The 25,330-nt window shown below is 42.9% G+C and overlaps 1 protein-coding gene across 9 annotated transcripts; it reads left to right on the top strand.

Annotated features, from left to right (window-relative positions):
* On the top strand, positions 137 to 24,037 carry LOC102179511 (zinc finger protein 160). 9 transcript variants are annotated; one of them, XM_013971601.2, is made up of 5 exons: positions 137 to 211; positions 1,699 to 1,824; positions 14,125 to 14,213; positions 15,111 to 15,237; positions 19,562 to 24,037. In XM_013971601.2, the coding sequence occupies exons 3-5, from the start codon at positions 14,199 to 14,201 to the stop codon at positions 21,235 to 21,237; spliced, it is 1,818 nt and encodes a 605-aa protein (XP_013827055.1). In that variant the 5' UTR covers positions 137 to 211; positions 1,699 to 1,824; positions 14,125 to 14,198; the 3' UTR covers positions 21,238 to 24,037. The 9 variants fall into 9 exon arrangements, with proteins under 9 accessions (XP_013827055.1, XP_017918417.1, XP_017918422.1 ...); XM_018062928.1 differs by having other exon boundaries at positions 143 to 1,037; XM_018062933.1 differs by having other exon boundaries at positions 143 to 1,037; positions 15,114 to 15,237.

A 25,330-nucleotide genomic window follows, 5' to 3' on the forward strand; every position in this document is an offset into this window, starting at 1 on the left:
ACCGGGCCCCGAGGCCCCGCCTCCCAACCCAAGGTCCTCATGCAAGCCCCGCCCTCCGCGCTTGGGGTCCCCACGCAGGCCCGATTCTCTCCACGACCCGCCCCCTTACGGCCTCGCCCCGTCTAGGCCCCGCCCTCTAGGCCGCTCAGCGTTTTCAGTTTCTTACACACTCGGAAGCTGAAAGCTGAGAGGAAAGTTCTCGCTGCGCAGCGTGAGTTTCTGTCTTTTTAGTCAAATCTGAGCCTCGCAGTTTCCTTTCTTCTGTATCCGGGGTCTCAGGGTCGCTACAGATCATGAATCTCCGCGCCCGCCCCACCACCCCGCAGCAAATTCAGGCGTCTCCCCAGGTACTTACCTTTCGGTTTAAAGTCGCTCTGGAGCCGGTTCCTGTCTTCGGTCCGCTTAGACGCTGCCTTTCGCACCCCTTTCCGGCTTACAACCTTTCACTGACCTCACTGACCCCTCTGCCCCTCCTGCACCGCATAAAATTCTCTCCCATGAGGTGGATTTACTCGCACTACCGGCCCTAGCCTCGCCCTCTCGGCCCCTGAGGTCAGCTCCGGCCACCCCACTCTCGGAGAGGCCGCGTCCTCTCCCCGTCTTGAGACCCCCCACCCTCCCAGCCCCGCTGTCCTCGAGTCTCCTCAGGCCGGTCATTCTGCCCCGCAGGCGTTCCCTTCATAGTGACCTCTCCTCTAAACCCGTGTTGGCAGAGGTGACCTGGGTCAGCCATGTGACACCCATGGTCTTCGGTTCCAAATTCCACCCTCTGGAAAACAGGCTCTTGCGGAAGGGGGTGCTTCTTATTCAGTCGCCATCCCTGTAAATAGTGGGCGAGGGGGGTTCAGGAGAAGCAGAGACAGCGACTCCGAGAGAAAAAGAAAGTTCAGAAAAGCATGAGGGAGAAGCGATGGCAATGAAGAGGATCGGTGAGGCACTTGGAAGAGACACCTTCATGAAAGAGAATAAGCCTTGAAGGTAGCGGGTGGGGAAAGGAGAGAAGTTTAGAGAAAAGCAGGATCTCCGGAGAAATGAAGGTGAGCAGAATAGGAGAGGGGCCCTTGCTCAGCGGTAGCAGCGGGGAAAGAGTGGTGAAGCGCATCATTCTGATGGGGCAGGCGAGAGGGTGAGACTTGGAGCCTTGGTGGTGCTGGAACAGAAGGAGACCTGAACGAAAATCTGCCCCCAAGGATGCGGGGCGGGGCGGGGTGGGGGGTGGTTGTGGAGGGGGTCGAGGGGAATGTCACAGGGATAAGAGGGAGGGAGAGGAGAGGAAGCTCAGATGGGAGAAGAAAGAGGCAGAAATATTAATACTTGGAGATTTAGGACAGTCAGGTTGGAGAAAAAAAGAGCAACAGAGAAGTACTGAGTGGCAGAGTGGGCAGGGCTGGTGTGAGAGGAGAAATAGAAGGGCAGTAACAGCCCAGAGCAGAGGGGGAACAAAAAGACAGAGAGAGAGAGAGAAGAAAAAAAGAAATAGGGAGATAAACAGAATGACAGAGGGGAACGCGTATTAGTGAAGAAAGAGAAGTGACCTGGACCCATGTGAGTCAGTTGGATATGAATTTGGATATAAATGGGTATAAACTATTGTTGTGATATCATGACTTTGTAGTCTAATAAATTTAAAAGTTGGAATAGATGATGAGAATTGCAAAATTCTACTCTCTAATGCTTGTGTTGTTTTATATTTATCAGAAGATAACTTTCATTTGCAATCCTTCAACCAGAGACATGGAATAGGGTGTGCGTGTGTGTTTGGAGCAAGAGAAAATTGTCACTTCATGGTGCCTATTTAAAGGAAAATTACAACTCCTTTTTCTGGTAATTTTTTTCATTGTTCTTTTTGTAGCTTGAACTAAATCTTATCGTTCAATTTCTATTTTCCTATAAATAATAACTTCTGAATTGCTTTGCTGAAATTGCTGGGCATCCTGTAATCAACTCATGTGATTTTCTAAATTTATATTCATAATATTTTCTGACTTTGACACCAGAATTCTGTAGGATATATATATATATATGTAATATATATAATTGTGTAGGCTATATATGTATGTGTGTATATAATGGTGTAGGCTATATACATAACCTATCAGTTCAGTTCAGTCACTCAGTCAATCTGACTCTTTGCGACCCCATGGACTACAGCACGCCAGGCTTCCCTGTCTGTCACCAGCTCCTGGAGCTTGCTCAGACTAATGTCCATCAAATTGGTGATTCCATCCAACCATCTCATCCTCTGTTGTCCCCTTCTCCTCCTGCCTTCAATCTTTCCCAGCATCAGAATCTTTTTAATGAGTCAGTTCTTCGCATCAGGTGGCCAAAGTATTGGAGTTTCAGCTTCAGCATCAGTCCTTCCAGTGAATATTCAGGACTGATTTCCTTTAAAATTGACTGGTTGGATTTCCTTGCAGTCCAAGACACTCTAAAGAGTTTTCTCCAACACCACAGTTCAAAAGCATTAATTCTTCTGTGCTCAGCTTTCTTTATAGTCCAACTCTCACATCCATACATGACTACTGGAAAAACCATAGCTTTGACTAGATGGACCTTTGTCGGCAAAGTAGTCTCTGCATTTTAATATGCTGTCTAGGTTGGTCATAGCTTTTCTTCCAGGGAGCAAGCATCTTTTAATTTCATGGTTGCAGTCACCATCTACAGTGATTTTGGAGCCCCCCAAAATAAAAAGTCTGTTACTGTTTCCATTGTTTCCCCATCTATTTGCCATGAAGTGATGGGACTGGATGCCATGATGTTCGTTTTTTAATGTTGAACTTTAAGCCAACTTTTTCACTCTCCTCTTTCACTTTCATCAAGAGGCTCTTGAGTTCTTCTTCGCTTTCTGCCATAAGGGTGGTGTCATCTGCGTATCTGAGGTTATTGATATTTCTCCTGGCAATCTTGATTCCGGTTTGTGCTTCATATAGGCTAGCATTTCTCATGCTGTACTCTGCATATAAGTTAAATAAGTAGGGTGACAATATACAGCCTTGACGTACTCCTTTTGCAATTTGGAACCAGTCTGTTGTTCCATGTCCAGTTCTAACTCGTTTCTTGACCTGCATACAGGTTTCTCAGGAGGCAGGTGAGGTGATCTGGTGTTCCCATCTCTTTAAGAATTTTCCACAGTTTGTTGTTATCTACACTGTCAGAGGCTTTGGCATAATCAATAAAGCAGAAGTAGATATTTTTCTGGTATTCTCTTGCTTTGTCAATGACCCAACGGATGTTGGTAGTTTGACCTCTGGTTCCTCTGCCTTTTCTAAAACCAGCTTGAAAATCTGAAAGTTCACAGTTCACATACTGTTGAAGCCTGGCTTGGAGAATTTTGAGCATTACTTTGCCAGCATGTGAGATGAGTGCAATTGTATGGTTTTGAACTTTCTTTGGCATTGCCTTTCTTTGAGATTGGAATGAAAACTGACCTTTTCCAGTCCTGTGGCCACTGCTGAGTTTCCCAAATTTTCTGGCATATTGAGTGCAACACTTTCAAAACATCATCTTTTAGGATTTGAAATAGTTCAACTGGAATTCCATCACCTCCTCTAGCTTTGTTCATAGTGATGCTTCTGAAGTCCACTTGACTTCATATTCTAGGATGTCTGGCTCTAGGTGGTGATCACACCATCATGATTATCTGGGTCATGAAGATCTTTTTTGTATAGTTTCTGTGTATTCTTGCCACCTCTTCTTAATATCTTCTGCTTCTGTTAGGTCCATACCATTTCTGTCCTTTATTGTGCCCATCTTTGCATGAAATGTTCCCTTGATATCTCTAATTTTCTTGAAGAGATCTCTAGTCTTTCCCATTCTATTGTTTTCCTCTGTTTCTTTGCATTGATCACTGAGGAAAGCTTTCTTATGTATCCTTGCTATTCTTTGGAACTCTGCATTCAGATGAGTATATCTTTCTTTTTCTCCTTTTCATTTAGCTTCTCTTCTTTTCTCAGCTATTTGTAAGGCCTCCTCAGACAACCATTTTGCCTTTGTGCATTTCTTTTTCTTGGGGGTGGTCTTGAACACTGCCTCCTGTACAATGTCAGGAACCTCCATCCATAGTTCTTCAGGCACTCTATCAGTCCCTTGAATCTATTTCTCACTTCCACTGTATAATCATAAGGGATTTGATTTAGATCATACCTGAATGGTCTAGTGGTTTTCCCCACTTTCTTCAATTTGAGTCTGAATTTGGCAATAAGGAGTTCATGATCTGAGCCACAGTCAGCTCCCCGTCTTGTTTTTGCTGACTGTATAGAGCTTCTCCATCTTTGGCTGCAGAGAATATAATCAATCTGATTTCGGTGTTGACCATCTGGTGATGTCCATATGTAGAGTCTTCTCTTGTGTTGCTGGAAGAGAGTGTTTGCCATGACCAGTGTGTTGTCTTGGCAAAACTCTGTTAGCCTTTGCTCTGCATCCTTCTGTACTCCAAGGCCAAATTTGCCTGTTACTCCAGGTATCCCTTGACTTCCTACTTTTGCATTTCAGTCCCCTATGATGAAAAGAATATAGTTTTTGGGTGTTAGTTCTAAAAGGTCTTGTAGATCTTCATAGAACCGTTCAACTTTAGTTTCTTCAGCATTACTGATTGGGGCATAGATTTAAGTTACTGTGAATGGTTTGCCTTGCAAACGAACCAAGGTCATTCTGTCATTTTTGTATACTGTACCCAAGTACTGCATTTTGGATTCTTTTGTTGACCATGAGGGCTACTTCATTTCTTCTAAGGGAATCTTGCCCACAGTAGTAGATATAATGGTCATCTGAATTAAATTTGCCTGTTCCAGTCCATTTGAGTTCACTGATTCCTAAAATGTCTTGCTGTATCCTGTTTGACCACTTCCAATTTACCTTGATTCATGGACCTAACATTCAAGGTTCCTATGCAAAACTGCTTAAAGACAGCAGAGTAAAAGGGCAGAGTAAAAGGACGTGTACTCATCTTCTCTTTTGAGAACTCCAAAATTACAGCTCACTGCTGAACAGCCATCGACAGGAGAATGTTAGATCCCACCAAAAAGAAATATTGCACATCCAAGGGCAAAGGAGAAGCCCCAGCAAGACAGTAGGAGGGGCAAAATCACATTTAAAATCAAACACCATACCCGCCAGAGACGCTTGGAGAGCTCAAACCAAACCTTGTGCACACCAGGACCCAGCAACCCCACAGAGTGTAGTGTATACATATATATACACACCTGTATACATACGTATATATATACACACACACACACACATATATATATATAAGGTCTTATATATAAGGTCCTGTATATATATGTGTGTATATATATATATATATATATACACAAATTTGTGTAGGATATATATATGTGTGTAGGGTGTGTGTGTGTGTGTGTGTGTGTGTGTGTGTGTGTGTGTATTTGGTTGTGCCTGGTCTTCGTTGCGGTATGTAAACTCTTAGTTGCAACACATGAGATCTAATTCCCCCACCAGGGTTTGAATCCAGGCTCCCTGAATTGGGAACTCCAAGTCTTAGCCACTGGACCACCATGGACATCCCTTTGTAGGGTTTTGGGTTTTTTTTTTTTAATTGCAAATTGTTTCCCTTTTAAATTTGTTTCTGGTTTAGAGAAAGTCTGTGACTTTCTTCTTTTATCTTATATATTGGAAATATTCTTCTGTAACTAGTAAAGAAGTTTAGACTGTCTCCCAATGGATACTGGGTAAAGACGTCCATGGTCTTTTAAGTGTTGGAAGCTGATTTTACCTAGTTAGTCTGATACTCCGTTTTCTCTGGTTTCACATAATCTACTACAACATGAGCCATGAGCTCCTAAGCAGATGTCTCCAGTCGCATCCTGGGAGCTGACCCTTTTCTCACAGTTCCCTCTGCCCTGGTCACATTCACCTTTTCTCTGCTCCCAAACATCAACACCTTTTCTGTCTCAGATCTCACCTCCTGCTTAACCCTTTGTCTCTAAAGCATCGCTGCTCTGGCCCTTGCTCCTCCTCAGGTCTTGGCCAGAGTTGTCTCCCCACCTTCTCCTGCTCATCTTCTGAAGTTCCCTTCACCTGCCATTCTCTGTCTCATGACCCAGATTTTATTGCTCCCACATTGGTCTCCTCTATCAGAAATGTTTTTCATCGATAATTTTGGGTCTTTCCTGTTTCCCCTCCATTGGAGGGTGCCTGGTCTCTGTCTTCTTTCCAGGACACCTGTGACACTTTCCTTTGGGAAGATTTAGATGCTGGGGACTGTAATTGGATGGAATACTCCTCAGGGAAGATCGAGGAGCTTGGGCAGGTGATGAGGTTAGTTCCCATATTTTTTCTGGAAATTTCAACTTGAACTAAACCTGGTATGACTACTTATTTACTTATAATAAGAGCAAAATTATATGCACTGAGGCTTAGCTCTACAGAACCAGTGTCCCCCATGCAGTGTGCTAAGGTGTCCTGTGTTCATTCCACTGTGTCTCTGCTCCACTATAGCCCCCAGGTCTTCCAAATTGTGTGCTTCTGGGGTGAGGTGCCATCTTGAACGGGAGCCTTGCCTTACAGCAGTTCATCTGGTCAGAGTCAGGGATACTGACTACACTTTGCTAAGGATGCAGAGAAGCTTAGGAGTATGGGGATGGGCATGAAGGAGGGCCCCGCCTTGGAGCTGGGGTACCTTGCAGTTTTCTCTGAGTGGGGAAGACAGGAGACAGTGAGAGCGGGGCTGTCTTTCTCTCTCTCTCTCTCAGTGACATCCTCACCAAACACAATCCAGCCAATCCTCAAACACCTTTAAAACTAGACTCCATCATGTCCCCAATTGCTGGTGAGGGCCTCCTTTTCCAGGGAGGGCCCGCTTCTTGATCTCCATACTGAATGCCCAGTGTCCCACTGTTTGCAGCACTGTCCACTCCTGTTGCAATGCCTCTGCATATGGGTTTGTTTTAGCCTGATTTGTTCGTACGCGCCTGAGGTATGTGTGTGTACTCAGTCATTCAGTCATGTCCGACTCTTTTGCAGCCCCATGGACTATAGCCCACCAGGCTCCTCTATCCATGGAATTTTCCAGGCAAGAATACTGGAGTGGGTTGCCTTTTTGTTCTCCAAGGGATCTTCCCCACCCAGGGATCGAACCCACATCTCTTGCATGTCTGGTATTGGCAGGCAGATTTGTTACCACTAGTGCCACCTGGGAAGCCTGGAGGAAATGTCAAGACCTGCACAAAAGTGGAGGAAAGACTTTAGGGGTTTGCAGGAGGGATATGGCAGCAAGTGTGGGCCTCTAGAGGAGCCCAGTGAGCTGTATGAGCGCCTGTCCCATGCATGGCTTGGGGTTCAAGGGGTGTGTGGAACTTTTGGAAAGGGGCATCTTAGTTCTGGCTGGAGTACCTAGACATGGATTCACAGGGAGCTGTGGGGCTGTATGGATCGGGCTTGGTGCCATAGTGTCTTTTCTCAGGTTCCCTGGGACGCAGAAGCTGAGACTGAGTTGTTGGTTTTGTTTTTTGAAGTTCAGATTTTTAGGCATGGGTTTTATAAAAGCCATGATCACACCTGAAAAGGAATGAGGAAGTAGAATTAGAAAAAGGAATGTTATACCGTATTGTTAACTAAAGCCTGAGAGGAGCCCACAGGAAGCTCTGGGAGCAGGAGGATGGCTGCCTTGGGACAGGGGGTGGATTCAAGAGGTGCCCCACAGCACTCACTCCACACCGTGGATTTTGTGGGGTCTTTTGGTGCTGGTTTAGTCCCTAACTCATATCTGACTCTTGTGACCCCATAGACTGTAGCCCACCAGGCTCCTCTGTCCATGGGATTTCCCAGACAAAAATACGGGTGTGGGTTGCTATATCCTTCTTCAGGGGATCTTCCCGACCCAGGGATCGAACCTACATCTCTTGCATTGGCAGGTGACTTCTTTACCACTGAGCCACCAGCGAAGTGTGGGGTCTTTGTGGGGGGCAGAAATCATTGTGCAACCCATAGTGTAGTTACAGAGAATATCTCAGAGGCCATTTTGTGGGTTATCTTTGGTATTTTGGGATATTTGGGCAAAGTTGCAGCAAAGTTTCAGGTGCATTTTGAAAAACACAAAGGAGAATTTGGAATGTTTCCTGGGAAGATGCTGAGGTCTCATTGGCATCACGGGCCAAAGCTCTGTTTTGTTATTAGATTTTGGAGGTGACAGTGCTCAGACTGGGGTCACTGTGAATGAAAACGTGGTGTCACGTCTAGTGGTCTTCATGAGTAATCATTCCATCGTGAATGCATGAGTCATGGGGCCTTAGAGTGTTTGATGGGGTTGTGTAGCAGGTAAGGGGATGGCTCTAATGTTCCTGGGGAGTGTGTCAGACCCCAGGGAAGACTATAGGTTTGTTTGAGTCCAGAAGGGAAATGATAGGTGTTAAGACTCACATGGCAGAGAGTTATCAGCGAGGGCCTGCTGGGGATGGGACCAACGGGAGAAGGGCTGTGAGAACTCATGACTCAGGGAAAGATTGTTCAGCTGATCAGGGGCAGTCACAGCGGAGAGACGTCAGCCTTGGGAAGACCCAGCTGCTTTTGTCTTTCTGCCAGACCAGTGGTGGTCACTCTGCTGCCTCTGCCTGCCAGTCCTGGAACTCACACACACGCAGTACAGTCATAAGGAAGCTGTGGTGTGGAGGGGCAAGATGTTTTAAACTAAATGTGGAACAAGCGTATTTCTTTGAGAAGGAGGGCTGCTGTGTTCTGGGGAGGAAACAGGAAGGGGGACAGTGTTTGGGAACTCAGAGCCCTGGCGATAGCAGGAAAGCTCAGGAAAGAGGTAAAGGAAAAGCTCTGTTCCTACTCACCAGTGCTCAGCAACTAGCCCAATAGAAGGGGGTGAGGTATCAGGGCCCCATTTAGAGAAAGGATCTTGTCTTTCTACTCAACACCCACTCACCCTCTGTGCACATGTCTTCATTGTCTTCTCTAGAATGGCACTCATGGTGGTGTCCCCAGTAGATGACCTGAGAAAGTAAAGTGTTTTCTCTCTTTGTGCCCTGGCGGCCTCAGCTTCTCCTCCACTGTTCTATCAGACACCCACTTCCCTGCTGTTCTTGAAAGGTTGTTGTTGAATTACGACGCCGGGGTTCTTGGCCCCCGGAGGAGAAGAATTCAATCCGGGGCCAGAGACGAGGCTTGATCGCTCAGAGCTTTTGTATAACAAAGTTTTAAAGTATAAAGGAGATAGAGAAAGCTTCTGACATAGGCATCAGAAGGGGGCAGAAAGAGTACCCCCCTGCTAGTCTTTAGCTGGATGTTATATAGTCACCAGCAGTCTGTTAATGAAAGAAAGGAATGTCTCAAAACTCAGAATGGCACCAGGCCCCTCGCCCATAAGATGTATTTTGGGATAATCTTGGCTCCAAATGGTTCATTTTGGGCCATAAAAGGATTAACTTGAATCTTGAAGAAGGGCAGAGCACCATACAAATAGTGTCGTTTACGTAGATTGGAGGAAAGATATCAGAGTATTACATACTGGTTTATCAGGTAGGTTCTGAGCCCAAAAGGCGAACCGACTTAAAAGAGTTTGGGGTAAATGCATAGTACATTAGCATAGCTTAAGATAAACATTTTCATAAGAAAAAGGCAATGGTTAACTTCAAGTGAAACCAGGTGTCATTATGGCAACACAGAATTTTAAGAGAACCTCCTTTTAAATTTGTATAGAGAAGGAAAAAAAATATCGCTAAATTGTTTCTTCCTGCCGCTTAAGGGAGATAAAAATGTCTGACATTTGCAGGCTATTTCCTCCACTTGGAGACTCCTGGCCTTCCTGCCTGTTACCCTCTCATTCTTCTCACTGTTGGTTTGCACAATCCCAATGAAGCCAGTCAAGTCAGCATTTCAGGCTATGATTTTTCTTCAGCTTATATCAATGTAGCTCAGTCGGTAAAAGAGTCTGCCTGCAATACTGGAGACCTGGTTTCAATTCCTGGGTCAGGAAGATCTCCTGGAGAAGGAAATGGCAACCCACTCCGATATTCTGGCCTGGAGAATCCCATGGACAGAGGAGCCTGGTAGGCTACAGTCTATGGGGTCGTAAGAGTCAGACACGACTAAGCACACAGACAGTATCAATGCAGAGTGAGAAACCTTAGATTCCAGGAACCTTTTTCCTGATTAAGTGTCAAGGCAGCCAAGAGCTTCCTCCTTTTTCTGTGGATTGTTTTATATTATGTTTGACTGCACAGCTTGTGGGCTCCTTAGTTCCCCTACCAGGGACTGAACCCGGGCCCACAGCAGTGAAAGCTGATGAGTCCTAACCACTGGACTGCCAGGGAAGTCCCAGTTTTCGACTCTCTGTTGCCAGACTGGGTCTGCTCAGCCTCAAGCAGCTACTGCTGGGATGAGCTCACTGCCATCCTAGTTGGACTTGCACATGACCGTTGCACCTCTAAATGGAGGACCCTTGGCTCCACCGTCCTCAGCTGTTCCTGTTTGGCCTGTCCTCACTCCTCCAGGGCAAAGGTCCCCTGCCCACGTCAGTCCCCCAACGTGAAGACGATGGCAGAGTGGAAACTAGTGTAATTTTATGTCCATCTCATTCACTTATTCACTACATAGAGTACCATATTTTTAATTTCTGTGTGTGTGTGCTTAGTTGCTCAGTCATGTCCAACTCTTTGCAACCATGTGGACGGTAGCCCTCCAGGCTCCTCTGTCTGTGAAATTCTTCAGGCAAGAATACTGGAGTGGATTGCCATGCTCTCCTCCGGGGGATCTTCCCAACCCAGGGATCAAACCCTGGTCTCCTGCATTGCACATGGATTCTTTATCACCTGAGCCGCAACGGAGGCTGGTTTTTTAATATTTATTGGGGTATGGTTGATTTTCATTGTTGCATTAGTTTCGGGTGTTTAGCAAAGTAAATTGTCAAACACATACATCCACTCTTTTAGATTCTTTTCCCATGTAGGTCATCACAGAGGACTGAGTTTAATTCCCTGTGCTACACAGTTAAGGCTTAATTAGTTATCTATTTTATATATAGTAGTGTGTATGTGTCAGTCCCAATCTCCTGGTTTATCCCTCCCCCTCTTACCCCTTGATAATTATAAGCTTATTTTTTACATCTGTAACTATTTCAGTTGTGTAGATAAGTTCATTTGTAGCCTTTTTTTTTTTTAGATTCCACGTATGATTGATATCATACAATATTTGTCTTTCTCTGTCTGACTTACTTCACTCAGTGTGAGAATCTCTAGGTCCATCTGTGCTGCTGTAAATAGCATTATTTTTTTTTAATGACTGAGTAATATTCCATAAATGATGGAAACAGGGACTTCCCTGGCTCTGCAGAGTGTTTTAGTGTTTAAGAGTCTTTAAGACTTTCTACTTCCTGGGACTTCCCTGTGGTTAGGACTCAGTGCTTCCACTTCAGGGGCACGGGTTTGATCCCTCGTCAGGGAACTAACATCTTGCATGCTGCCTGGTGCAGCGCCTCACCCCCACTCCCCCAAAATGGAGACAAACCCACCTTGTCACTTACAGTCATGCAAGTCAAATGCCCCAAAGCGAAGCCCTGGTGTGTGGACGTGGATTCTCCCCAACACCCACTGCTCTCCCGACACCCCCATCATACCAGCTCTACCTTGTCCCTGTGTGGTTCATCACAGCTGGAGAAAAACACGCCCCTGAACTGACTGGTCTTGCTTCAGATTCCTCTGTTCCCTCACATTACCTGTGTGTTTACTCCATACCTTTCCTATGGAGCTCCTCAAAAGTCTACCTCCGCCTCTCCCATCTTTTTTTCTCAAAAACCCTGTTTCTTCTCCATTGAGCTCCAGGAGCAAAGGGAAGAGATCTCCTCTAACTGCCTCAACTGTCGGCCTCAGGGCCTGTGCTCTGTCCTTAATAATTGACTGCGAATAGTCTGAAACTGCCTCTGGCTGTTGCTGTCCCTAAAATTGTGCCCCGGTTGCCAGCTCCACTGTCTGGGTCAGGGCCGTGTGGCATCATGTATTTTTACTTCTCGAAAGTTACTTTGATCAACATGGTGGCATTGTCTCTCTGAAACACAAAGATGGGCACTCACATACACCCCACACCTTTTTATACACTCAGTTCTTTCCTGTTTAAAATACAGTGTTCTCAATTAGCTACATTTTCCTCTACTATTAAATGCCACGATGTACTGTTGCAGAAGAATGGGGGTGCGAGAGAATGGTCGTGTCCCAGGGGAAATCTTGGGATAGGTCTCCAAGTAAGGGTTCCTGGCTTCCTGCAGGAAAGAATTCAAGAGGGAGACATAGTAGAGTGAGCCATGCTGTGCCGGGCTGCCTAAGATGCCCGGGTCTTGGTGGAGAGTGCTCATGAAACGTGGTCCACTACAGAAGGGAATGGCAGACTGCAGTATTTTTGCCTCGAGAACCCCAAGAATGATAAAGCAGGTTTATTGAGAGAAATACACATTCCATAGGCAGAATATGGTTGTCTCTGAAGGGGAGAATGACCCTGGGCTGTGGGCATACTTAGTTTTTATGAGCTGAGTAATTCATGCATTAACATGTAGGAGGATTTTTCCAGCTATTTGGAGGAAAATGCAGAAGTTGATTTTGGTAGTTATTTCACAATATATGTGTATATACATATTTCGAATGTCACACTGAATGTCTTAAATATGCAAGATATTTATTTGTCAATTATACCTCAGTAAAACTTTAAAGGAAAAAGGTGCAAGGTATGCTGTGCTTGCCTCCACTGAGTGGTGCACATCCAGGCTACACATTACATCCATGAGGCATTTTACAAATACATTTGTGCCCTGACCAGAGATTCCCCTTCGAAAAGTCCAAGTGGGGCTCAGCCTCAATGGTATTTAAGGGGCCTTGGTACGTCACGGCTGTATATTGTCACCCTGCTTATTTAACTTATATGCAGAGTACATCATGAGAAATGCTGGACTAGAAGAAACAAGCTGGAATCAAGATTGCCGGGAGAAATATCAATAACCTCAGATATGCAGATGATACCACCCTTCTGGCAGAAAGTGAAGAGGAACTAAAAAGCCCCTTGATGTAAGTGAAAGGGGAGAGTGAAAAAGTTGGCTTAAAGCTCAACATTCAGAAAACGAAGATCATGGCATCCGGTCCCATCACTTCACGGGAAATAGATGGGAAAACAGTGGAAACAGTGTCAAACTTTATTTTGGGGGGCTCCAAAATCACTGCAGATGGTGATTGCAGCCATGAAATTAAAAGACGCTTACTCCTTGGAAGAAAAGTTATGAGCAACCTAGATAGCATATTCAAAAGCAGAGACATTACTTTGCTGACTAAGATCCGTCTAGTCAAGGCTATGGTTTTTCCAGTAGTCATGTATGGATGTAAGAGTTGGACTGTGAAGAAGGCTGAGCGCCAAAGAATCGATGCTTTTGAACTGTGGTGTTGGAGAAGACTCTTGAGAGGCCCTTGGACTGCAAGATCCAACCAGTCCATTCTGAAGGAGATCAACCCTGGGTGTTCTTTGGAAGGAATGATGCTAAAGCTTAAACTCCAGTACTTTGGCCACCTGATGTGAAAAGTTGACTCATTGGAAAAGACTCTGATGCTGGGAGGGATTGGGGGCAGGAGGAGAAGGGGACGACAGAGGATGAGATGGCTGGATGGCATCACTGACTCGATGGACGTGAGTCTGAGTGAACTCTGGGAGTTGGTGATGGACAGGGAGGCCTGGCGTGCTGCGATTCATGGGGTCGCAGAGTCAGACACGACTGAGCGACCGAACTGAACTGAACTGAACTGGTGCAGCTGGCATTGAGCAGCGGGACTCTTAAGTCTGTCCATCCTGAGGGATGAGATCTGGGCTGAGGGTAAGGCTGCTTTGCCCTGAGTGGGGCTGGACCAGGGCCTGCTGTGTGACCTGAAGGGGATCATGGTGTGAGCGGAGGTGCCCCCTGCTGCTGTGTGCATGAGGCCTCACCAGGAGGGGAGTGTGATCCGAGGGAAATTGTGGGAAAGTCCTGTGTTGGACTCTGTGCGGGAGTTGACTGTCCTGCATCCCTCCTGAGACAGTGGCCACAGGGGACTGTCTGTTCCTCATGGTGAGGGCTTCCCTGTGTGTGTGGTTGGGGCTCAGGAAGGGGGTGTGTTGACTCTAAACATTAAACAGCATGTTTTCAATTTTAAGGATAGACCTCTGAAGACTCATATTGCCTGAGGAAGCCCAGAAGAGGAGGAAGGTGAAAGAAGGAAGAGTCTGGAATGGCTCTTTCTCAGGTGAACTTATATTCTTAGTTGATTGTTCTGTTTCTCCTTTCTTTTCTAATTAATTTTTTTTTTTTTTTTTTGGCGTAGAGCTACTTTGCAATGTTGTGTTAGTCTCTGCTATTCTCCTTCCTTCTTTGCAGTTGCTAATCTCTGACTCAAGAAGTAGCCTGCTTGATTCCTGTTCATTCACACTCACCCAGGACCTTCTCTCAGTCACTGACACGTACCCTTAGATTCCATCTGTGACTCAGTTTTCTACTCTGTAAAATGGAAACGGATCTTTCTCTGATGAGTTACTACACTGACAACAAGTTAATTCATGAAAAGCATCTAAAGTAATGCTTCCATGGTAGCTCAGATGGTAAAGAATCTGCCTGCAATACTGCAGACCCGTGTTTGATCCTTGGGTTGGGAAGATCCTCTGGAGAAGGAAATGGCAACCCACTCCAGTATTCTTATCTGGAGAATCCCATGGACAGAGGAGCCTGGCGGGCTACAGTCCATGGGATCACAAAAGAGTCAGAAACGACTGCTACTACTCCCACTACTACTACTAGAGTAATTCATAACATACAGGAAGTGTTCAAATACTTTTAGTCATTGCTGTTAATCATCATCACAGTTTTTAGACTCTGAGCTTTCTTTAACACCTTTGTATAGATGACCCAGTGTTGAATTTCTGTTTGTGTATTTCACGTGTCATACAGAAAAATGAGAAATCCACATTGATTTGGAGGCCATTGTAATCTCTTATGGGAAAGCAATTAGAGATGCATAATTTTCTCTAAATACCTTTACATGAATCTGTCAGAATATACACTTCAACTGAATCAATCTTCTTCTCATTTTGTATGAAGATAAGAACTCTCCTTATGACCCCATTAATGATATGTGTTTTCATTTCAGCAGCAGCTGACCATTGAGGACGTGGCCATCGAATTCACTCCTGAGGAGTGGGAATGCCTGGCCCCTGCACAGAGGACTTTGTACTGGGATGTGATGCTGGAGACCTACAGGAACCTGCTCTCTGTGGGTAAGGATCACTTCCCTCTCAAGTTGGGATCTGTCCTTGGGTATCTTTACATTTTCCTTCGCATGCCTTTTGGGAGCCCCTACCTTGCTTGGCTGAGCTCGAAGCCCTGTTGAATGAGAGGCCAAAGCCTCATAATGTGGCATGAGGACTTTGAAATTGCCCTTTCCTCATTTGATCTGCCCATGTTATGATACCTCGAGGGTGGGTCCAGAGCTTAAAAGTGCATAAAGCCTGTAGCAAACTTAAAACCTACACTTCCCTGTTTTGAAAATTTTATTTATTATTTTTTGGCTGTGCTGGGTCTTTCTTAGTTGCTGTGATCAGGGGCTACTCACCAGTTGCGGTGCTCGGGCTTCTCATTGTGGTGACTTCTCTTGCTGGGGTAGGCGGGCTCTAGGGTGCAGGGGCCCCACAGTTGTGGTGCACGGGCTTAGTTGTTCTGCGGCATGTGGGATCTTCCCGAACGAAGAATTGAACCTGTGACCCCTGCACTGGCAGGCAGATTCTTAACCACTGAGCCACCAGGGAAGTCCCACTTACCTTTTTACTACAAGCAAGATGTCTGCATATTACACTCTTCCCTGTGCATTCACTTGATCGTAGCCAAAAGGCTAAGAAGTGATTCCCCTGTGCATTCAGAAGGAGGCAAGCTGTGCATTAAAGTGTTTTCCACAACCACTTCATATTGTCCTCACTCTTCAGCTGAACAAAGAGCTGGGGTTCTAGAAACAATATAGCATGTGATGTTTCTTTCTTGCAATTAGCAATAATTTCTGTTTCTGACCTGAATATTCTTATGTCCATTTTGGAGTAAAGAAAAGAGAGCACTGGACCCTGGCGAGGGAAGTGAAAATAGCAAAAAATAAAAATTAAAAAAGAAAGAAAGGAAAAAAACCACTAGAGGGGTGGAAAGTACCAGGTGTAGACACAGGTCAGATCTCAGATGAACAGAGAAGAAACCGCACCATTAATAGTTTCAGGGAATCTTTCCCCAAGTGGTAGAGTTCTGTGGGAAAAGAATTTATTTTTTGGTAAACTCTCAGAGGAAATTGTTGTTCTCCCCATTGTTTCACTCTGTTCTTTAGTATGTAAAATGTATCTCGTCCTCCAGTGGTGCCACAGCTCCTACAGAGACAAAGGCAAGGTCTTTGTATGATCTACAACAGCCTGTCATTTGACTCCTTCCAGCTTTGTCACTTGACTTTGAAGAACGTGGGATGGGCCCTTTCAAAAGGGTCTCTTGCCCCTGCGTCTCCACTTCTGTGTGTGCTTTCATTGGCTGCTCAGTTCTTGGTCCCTGCAAGTAAGAGCTGAACTGCTCTTTAGCACCACGCTGTCCTAGTTCCATCCCTGCTCGCTGTTCTAGGAAGATGTAGTCAAGGAGGTAGGAAACCACTGGTGCTCTCTGATTCCATCTCTTACCCCAGAACCTGCACGGAGCTGTCTCAAGCCCCATCTGCCTGTTCAGATCCCTCAGCCCTTCTGGGATTGTTACTTAGGAGAACTGTAAAGACAGTAGACAGATCTTCTCTTTGATCCTAGATCCTACATGGGGAGCATATGTCGGCCTTTGAGATTCTTAACTCAATGTCTGTGAGGAGAGCACACATCTCAAAATCCTGGAGGATCCCCCCTCCTGTCTTGTATTTTCATCACTCTTCCACTGCTCTACCTGGTCTGGGAATGTAGACTTTTCCTAATTGCCTATTGTCTTAAGTTGCCTCTGATGATTGCCTTTGAAATACACATTCCTAGGATCTGAGATTTTATCCTATATTTTTTTTGCTGTGATAATAACACTTTTAAGGGATAGACAACTTCTAGGGACTCTCCCTATGGAATAGGGTTATTTGGTGACAGAAAATTACCCCCCCACCCCGAGATTTTTTTTTAATTGAAGTATAATTGATATACAATGTTGTATTGTCTTCTGATGTAAAGCAAGGTAATACAGTAATACATATGTATACATTCTTTTTTTTATTGTTTTTATCACAGGATATTGAATATAATTCCCTGTGCTGTACAGTAGGACCTTGTTGTTTATCTGTCCTATGTATAATAGCTTGCATCTGCTATTTGCAAACTCCCATCCTGTCCCTGTGCATGCACACTTGGCCACCAGAAGTCTCTTCTATATGTCTGTGAGTCTGTTTCTGTTCATAGATAAGTTCATTTGTGCTGCATTTCAGATTGGGCATACAAGTGGTATCATATGATGTTTGTCTTTCTCCTTCTGACTTATTTTGCTTAGTATGATAATCTCTAGGTCCATCCATGGTGCTGCAAATGGTACTATTTCATTCTTTTTTTATGGATGAGTAATATTCCAGTGTGTGTGTGTATTTATGTGTAGACACACAACATCTTTATCCATTCATCTGTTGATGGTCATTTAGATTGTTTGCATGTTTGGCTATTATAAATAGTGCCGCTGTGAACATAGGGGTACATGCATATTGAAAAGAGTCTTTTTTACTTATTTTTCATTTAAAAATTTTTTTATTTTTGCCACACCTCAGAACTTGTGGGAACTCAGTCCCCTGACCAGGGATCAAACCCAGGCCATAGCAGTGACAGTGCCAAATCCTAAACACTAGACCACCAGGGACTCCAAGCATCAAGCTCCTGCTTCTTTCTCTTTCTTTGTAATTTGGGGTTGTGTACATAGCCTTCTAAGTCTTGTGCCCTCATTTGAAAAATAATGGTAGTTTACCTCAGACTTTTAAAACAAATAAGTACTGTTAGATAGCTTAGATAAAATAATATTGCACATTTTATAGAAAAACTTTGTTACTGTTGTTTAATGATATATATCTACTTTGTCATGTTTTGTTATGCCATATCCCTTTGTGTGCATTATATTTTATATGCTTTTATTTTGCAGTTTGTCCTCAACAATGCAGTCTGTGACCTTAGTTAATATATATTTTAAGCACACACTTCATACTACATATCTGGGGACAATAAGCTGGAGAATTAAAGGGCACTGCATAGATAAGAAATTGCTCTGCTTGGTTATTATATAATGGCAATCATGAAATCATGTGACTTTCGACTTCTTTCTTCAGTTTCTGTTCCTTTGTTGTTCATTCACAAAGTCGTGTCCAACTCTTTGCGACCCCATGCCAGCTTCCTCTGTCTTTCATATCTTCCGGAGTTTGCTCAAATTCATGTCCACTGAGTCAGTGATGCTATCTAACCATCTCATCCTCTGCCACCCCCTTCTCCTTTTGCCTTCCATTTTTCCCATGTGAAAGTGAAGTCGGTCAGTCGTGTCCGACTCTTTGCGACCCCATGGACTGCAGCCTACCTGGCTCCTCCATTCATGGGATTCTCCAGGCAAGAATACTGGAGTGGGTTGCCTTTTCCTTTTCCAGTCTTTCCCATAATGTTATATATTTTCCCCACCTAATATTTTAGAAGTCAGTTATGTCAATACCTTTTACAGTTTTCATATTGTGTGCCCTTTCCAGGGTAAAATTCTCTTCTTTATTCTTAAGGAAGAGTGTTTAGAATTCCATAGAATATAATGTACAACATGGTTACTTATTACTGGTTGTTTTACTACAATAGTAAACGGTTACTTTACTAGAATAGAAAGGGTTACTAGAATAGTGTGTTTATTAATTTTTATTGTGATTTACAGTTGACGGTCTTTCAGAACATATTATGCAATATAATTGACATTTACTTGTTAATGTTATAAAATGCCTGTTTTTCATGGATATTGATGCTTTTATAACATATAATTCAGGAAAATATTTAATTTTTTAAATATCCTTAGTAAATTCTTCATTTTCTCAGTGCTGTATTTGTTTTGCAATTCTAAACTGCCATTTATTTAGGTTATTTGTTAGATAAGCTTGTTTTGGATTATTTACCATTATATTACTTATTTTAAGAATTAATTTATATACAGTAATGATATAGATACTGTATGTAGATTATGTGTAATAAGTATGGAAAATATGTCTGATATGTTTCTCTTCAGTTACAGTCAGTATTTATATGCTTTGGGTTCATGGGCATGAGATTAGCCATTTTTTAAGAGCTAACTTAAGTTTACACAACCTGAGTGGTTTTGTCATACACTGTTTGAAATGAGGCTACCCTAAAATCAGTTTGAATTTTATGTGAACATACTTTCTTTATTAAAGAATCCTATTTCTTTAATGTTTCTCAAAATTTGAAGATCGTGGTTGGGAAGTTTCATAACTACATTCAGTGTAAGTGTTATTTTTGGTATAATATGTTTTCAACATAAAATATTTATTTATGAGTTATAATTAATAACATACCTATGATTTTTTGTATTTTGTAGATATCTCTCCCATACATATTATCAAGAAATTACAACCAAAGGAGAACACTAACTCAACAGATACATTCCAAACAGTGATTTTGGGAAGACATGAAAGCCCTGGAGTCAAAGATTTCTACTTAAGGGAAATCCAAGGCAATATGCTTGAGTTTGAGTGTCAGTGGAGAGATGACGAAAGAAATTACAAAGGAGTGCTTGTAACCCATAATGAAAAGCTCACCGATAGAAAAAATCAATGTGGTAGAAGCAATGCAGGAAACAATGCAATTGAAAATAAACTTGCATTAAGCTTTCAGGATGAATTGCAGATATTTCGAATGGAAAGGAAAATTTTTGAATGTAATCAAGTTGAGAAGGTTATCAACAATAGTTCCTCAATTTCAGCTCTCCAAAGAATTCCTCCGAGTGTTCAAACCAACATTTCTAACATGTATGGGAATGATTTTATCCATTCTTCAATACTGACAAAAGACCGTAAAGCACATAGGGAAAAACCTTACAGGTGTAATGACTGTGACAAAACCTTTACTCATGTCTCACATCTCACTAAACATCGGGTAGTCCATACAAGAGACAGGCCATACAAATGTGATACATGTGGCAAGGACTTCAGTCAGAGTTCAAACCTTGCAACTCATCGGAGAATTCATACTGGAGAGAAACCTTACAAATGTAATGAGTGTGGCAAGGTTTTTAATAGAAAATCAAACCTTGAAACTCATCAAAGAATTCATACTGGGGAGAAACCATACAAATGTAATGTGTGTGGCAAAGCCTTTAGGCTGTGTTCAAGCCTCAGGAGCCATCAAGTAATCCATACTGGAGAGAAGCGTTACCATTGTAGTAAATGTAACAAGGCTTTTTCCCGTAATTCCAAGCTTCTAAAACATCAAAGAATTCATACTCGAGGGCAGCCCTACAAATGTGATGCATGTGACAAAGCCTTTATTTTGCGTTCAAGCCTAATCAACCATCAGGTAGTCCATACTAGAGAGAAGTCTTACCCATGTAATGAATGTGGCAAGACGTTCATCAAAAGTTCACACCTTAGGCTTCATGAGAGAATTCATACTGGAGAGAAGCCATACAAGTGTACTGAATGTGGCAAGGGCTTCAGGCAATGGTCTGATATCAAAGTTCACCAAAGAATCCATGCTGGAGAGAAACCTTTCAAATGTAGCGAGTGCGGCAAATCCTTTACTCGGAGTTCACACCTCACTAGACATCAAATCATCCATACTGGAGAGAAACCATATAAATGTGAGGTCTGTGACAAGGTCTTCAGTCGGAATTCACATCTTGCAGGTCATTGGAGAACTCATACAGGGGAAAAACCTTACAAATGTAATGAGTGTGGCAAAGCCTTTAGTGATCGTTCAAGCCTAACTTACCATCAGGTAATTCATACTGGAGAGAAGTCTTACAAATGTAATGAATGTGGCAAAGCTTTTATTAAGCCTTCATATCTTAGGCATCATGAGAGGATTCATACTGGAGAGAGGCCATACAAGTGTAATGAATGTAGCAAGGCTTTTATCAAGCTTTCGCATCTTAGGTATCATGAGAGGATTCATACTGTAAAGAAACCATACAAGTGTACTGAATGTGACAAGGCCTTTCAGCAATGGTCTGACATCACTATTCACCAAAGAATTCATGCTGGAGATAGATCTTAGAAACGTAAGTGTAGTGTGGCAAATCCTTTAGCCTTTGAAGCCTCAGTAAACACCAGATGACCCATACTGGAAAGAAACTTTACAAACAATGAATGTGGCAAGGCTTTTAGCAGGTGTTCACACCTTAGGCTTCATGAGAGGATTCATACTGTAGAGAAACCATACCAATGTACTGAGTATGGCACAGCCTTTAGACAATAGTCCTACCTCAGGATTCACCAAAGAATTCATTCCGGAGAGAAACCTTACCAGTTCCATGAGTGTGGGAAAACTTTTGTTCAGGGTTTACACCTCCCTAATCATCAGATAATCCATAATCCATACAGGCTTGCAGATGTACTGCGTTTTGCAAGGCTTTTAGCTATTGCCTTAAACTCTGGGTTCACCGAGTAGTCCATACAAAACAAATGTAATGAATGTGGCAACGTTTCAAATTATTGCTCACTTTTCACTAAATAAAGGGATCTGTATTCTGGAGTTAGAGCACACAAGTGTAGTGTGTGGTAAGAATTTTACCCATATAGCAAACATTGGGGGAAGATATAGAGTTGACACCTTCAAAATACAATAAACATGGTAAAGACTTTCCCTTGAATTCAAATACTGTGCAACAACAGAGTATATTGGAGAGAAATCACTAAACTTTAGACTATACATCCTTGAGAGAAGCCACAAAAAAATAATGTGCATGCTAGTTACGGTTCAAGATGATGGAGTAGAAAGACAAGTGTTCATCTTATGCAAGAGCACCAAAATCACAACTAGCTGTTGAACAGTCATCAACAAGAGGACATTGGTCCAAAGACCAAGAAGCCACAAGATGGTAGGAGGGGCGCAAAAACTAAAATCAAATCCCATGCTGGCTGGGTGGGCAACATACAAACTGGAGAATAATAATGCCAAAGAAGTTCTCCCACTGTAGGGAAAGTTCTGAGCCCCACCTCAGGCTTCACAGCCTGGGGATCTAACAAAGGAACTGGGAATACCCAGGGAATCTGACTTTGAAGGCCAGCGGGATTTGATTATAGAACTTCCACAGTTCCAAACAGATTCCACTCTTGTAGGGCACAAATAAAATCTTGGCATGCACCAAGACCCAAGGGAAAGGAGCAGTGACGCCACAGGAGACTGAACCAGACCTACCTACTGGTGTTGGAGGGTCTTCTCTGGAGGCATGGGTCAGAAATGGCTCGCCATGGGGGCAGGGGCACTGATAGCAGCAGCCTGGGAAGGTCCTCCTTGGTGTTAGTCCTCTTGGAGGTCGCCATTAACCTGACCATAAACCCCAGAGCTGGGTCGCCTCAGGCCAAACAACCAACAGGGAGGGAGCACAGCCCCACCCACCCATCAGCAGATAATTGGATTTAAGTTTTACTTGGTGAGCCCCTGCCCACCAGAGTGGGACCCAGTTTTTCCCACCCAGTCTCTCCCATCAAGAATCTTACATAAGCCTTTTAGCCTCATCTACCAGAGGGCATATAGAAGAAATAAGAAGAACCACAATTCCACAGCAGCTAGAGCAAAAGCCATATTACTCTAAGTAAATTAGGATGAAAAAGAAGAGTTATATCACAGAGGAAGGGACAAGATAAAACCCCAAAAAACAACTAAATGAAGTGGAGATAGGCAACCTTCCAGATTATTCATGATTCAGAATAATCATGAAGATGATCCAGGATCTCAGAATAGAATGGAGAAGATGCAAAAAAAATGTTTGCCAAAGACCTAGAAGAACTAAAGAATAAACCAACAGAGATGAACAATACAGTAGAAAGAATCAATAGCAGAGTAACTGAGGCAGAAGAACGGATAAATGACCTGGAAGACAGAATGGTGGAAATCATTTCTGCAGAACAGAATATAGGGGGGAAAGGAATGAAAAAAAAAAACAAAAAAAAGCCTAAGAGACCTCTGGGACAACACTAAATGCATTAACATTTGCATGATATGGATTCCCAGAAGAAGAGAGAGAAAGGACCAGAGAAAATATTTGAAGAGATAATAGCTGAAAACTTCCCTAACATGGGAAAGGATATAGTCAACTAAGTCCAGGAAGTGCAGAGTCCCAGGCAAGATAAATCTAAGGAGGAACACACTGAGGCACACAGTAATCAAACTGACAAAAATTAAAACAAAGATAAAATATGAAAAGCAACAAAGGAAAAATGGCAACATAAATGGGAACTCCCATAAGGTTAAAAACTTGATTTCTCAACAGAAACTATAGAAGCCAGAAGGGAATGGCACTATATATTTAAAGTGATGGAAAGGAAGAACCTACAAACCAAGAATACTCTAACCAGCAAGACTCAATGAGATATGATGGAGAAAGCAAACACTTTCCAGACAAGCAAAGGTTAAGAAATTCAACATCACTAGACCACTTTTACAACAAATGTTAAAGGAACTTCTCTAGGAAGGAAACACAGGAGAAAGAAAAGACCTACACAAAATAAACCCAAAACAATTAAAATGGTAATACATATCAATAATTACCTTAAATGTAAATGGATTAAATGTACCAACCAAAAGACAGACTGGCTGGAGCAATAAAAACATGTGCATGTATGCACTTTGGCTTACCACATCACTCTCCTTAATCCCCCAAATTGTAGGTAATTATTTTATATTGTTAGGTTAATCATGTTCCTTTTATGGCTTGCGGTTATAATTATCTATGAATCTTGGATGGCTATTGATTGTGAAAACTGATAAACATCTTTTACTATTGTGATTATGTAACTGTTATTCACTTAATACCATTCTATCATGATTGGTCAACAGAAAATAATAGAATTCTATATCACCAAAATTGCCATTTAATGGAAAAACCTGTAATCACTTTTTAAAATCCAGATGCATACCAGAATTATCTTGGAATTTTTTGAAAAATACAAATGTCCAGGTATAGCTTTTTTTCTCCAAAGCTCCAGATGTATTTCTAATGAACAGCCATGTTTAAAAACAACTGGACTCTATGGGAAAAAAGGTGCAACACCAGTTCAGTGCAGTTCAGTCGCTCAGTCGTGTCTGACTCTTTGCGACCCCATGAATCGCAGCATGCCAGGCCTCCCTGTTCATCACCATCTCCCTGAGTTCACTCAGACTCACGTCCATCGAGTCTGTGATGCCATCCAGCCATCTCATCCTCGGTCATCCCTTTCTCCTCCTGTCCCCAATCCCTCCCAGCATCAGAGTCTTTTCCAATGAGTCAACTCTTCACATCAGGTGGCCAAAGTACTGGAGTTTAAGCTTTAGCATCATTCCTTCCAAAGAAATCCCAGGGTTGATCTCCTTCAGAATGGACTGGTTGGATCTCCTTGCAGTCCAAGGGACTCTCAAGAGTCTTCTCCAACACCACAGTTCAAAAGCATCAATTCTTTGGCACTCAGCCTTCTTCACAGTCCAACTCTCACTTCCATACATGACCACAGGGAAAACCATAGCCTTGACTAGACGGACCTTAGTCGGCAAAGTAATGTCTCTGCTTTTGAATATGCTATCTAGGTTGGTCATAACTTTTCTTCCAAGGAGTAAGTGTCTTTTAATTTCATGGCTGCAGTCACCATCTGCAGTGATTTTGGAGCCCAAAAATATAAAGTCTGACACTGTTTCCCTATGACCCAAAGATGAAAACTATGGAGCATCAGAGGATTTATATTTGAGAGCACCCTTACAACTATAATGAATGTTGTAAAGCTTCAAATGTCCATGCCTTTGGCATAATGAGAGAATTAATGCAGGACAGAAAATACACAGATATACTTAATGTGGAAATACCTTTAAGAAACAGTGTGTTCTCAGGACTCACCAAATAATTCATATTGGGGAGAATATTTTAAAAAGTATGTGGTAAATTTCTTAACCAGTTTTCCCAATGGACCACACCTCAGAGGAAACTATACTGGGAATAACTAAGTCTTCAATTTTTTGAGATTCGTCTGAGATACTATATACTGCAGAATAATTCAAAGTCAAAATATATTAAAACTCATGACACAGTTATCCTGGGAACAAGGACTTACTTGTGTGGAAATGGTTCATTATCTCCAGTGTATATTTAAATATTTAAATTTTCTTGAAAAGACTTCTA

The sequence above is a fragment of the Capra hircus genome, chromosome 18 (genome assembly GCF_001704415.2).
Source record: "Capra hircus breed San Clemente chromosome 18, ASM170441v1, whole genome shotgun sequence".
NCBI lineage: Eukaryota > Metazoa > Chordata > Mammalia > Artiodactyla > Bovidae > Capra > Capra hircus.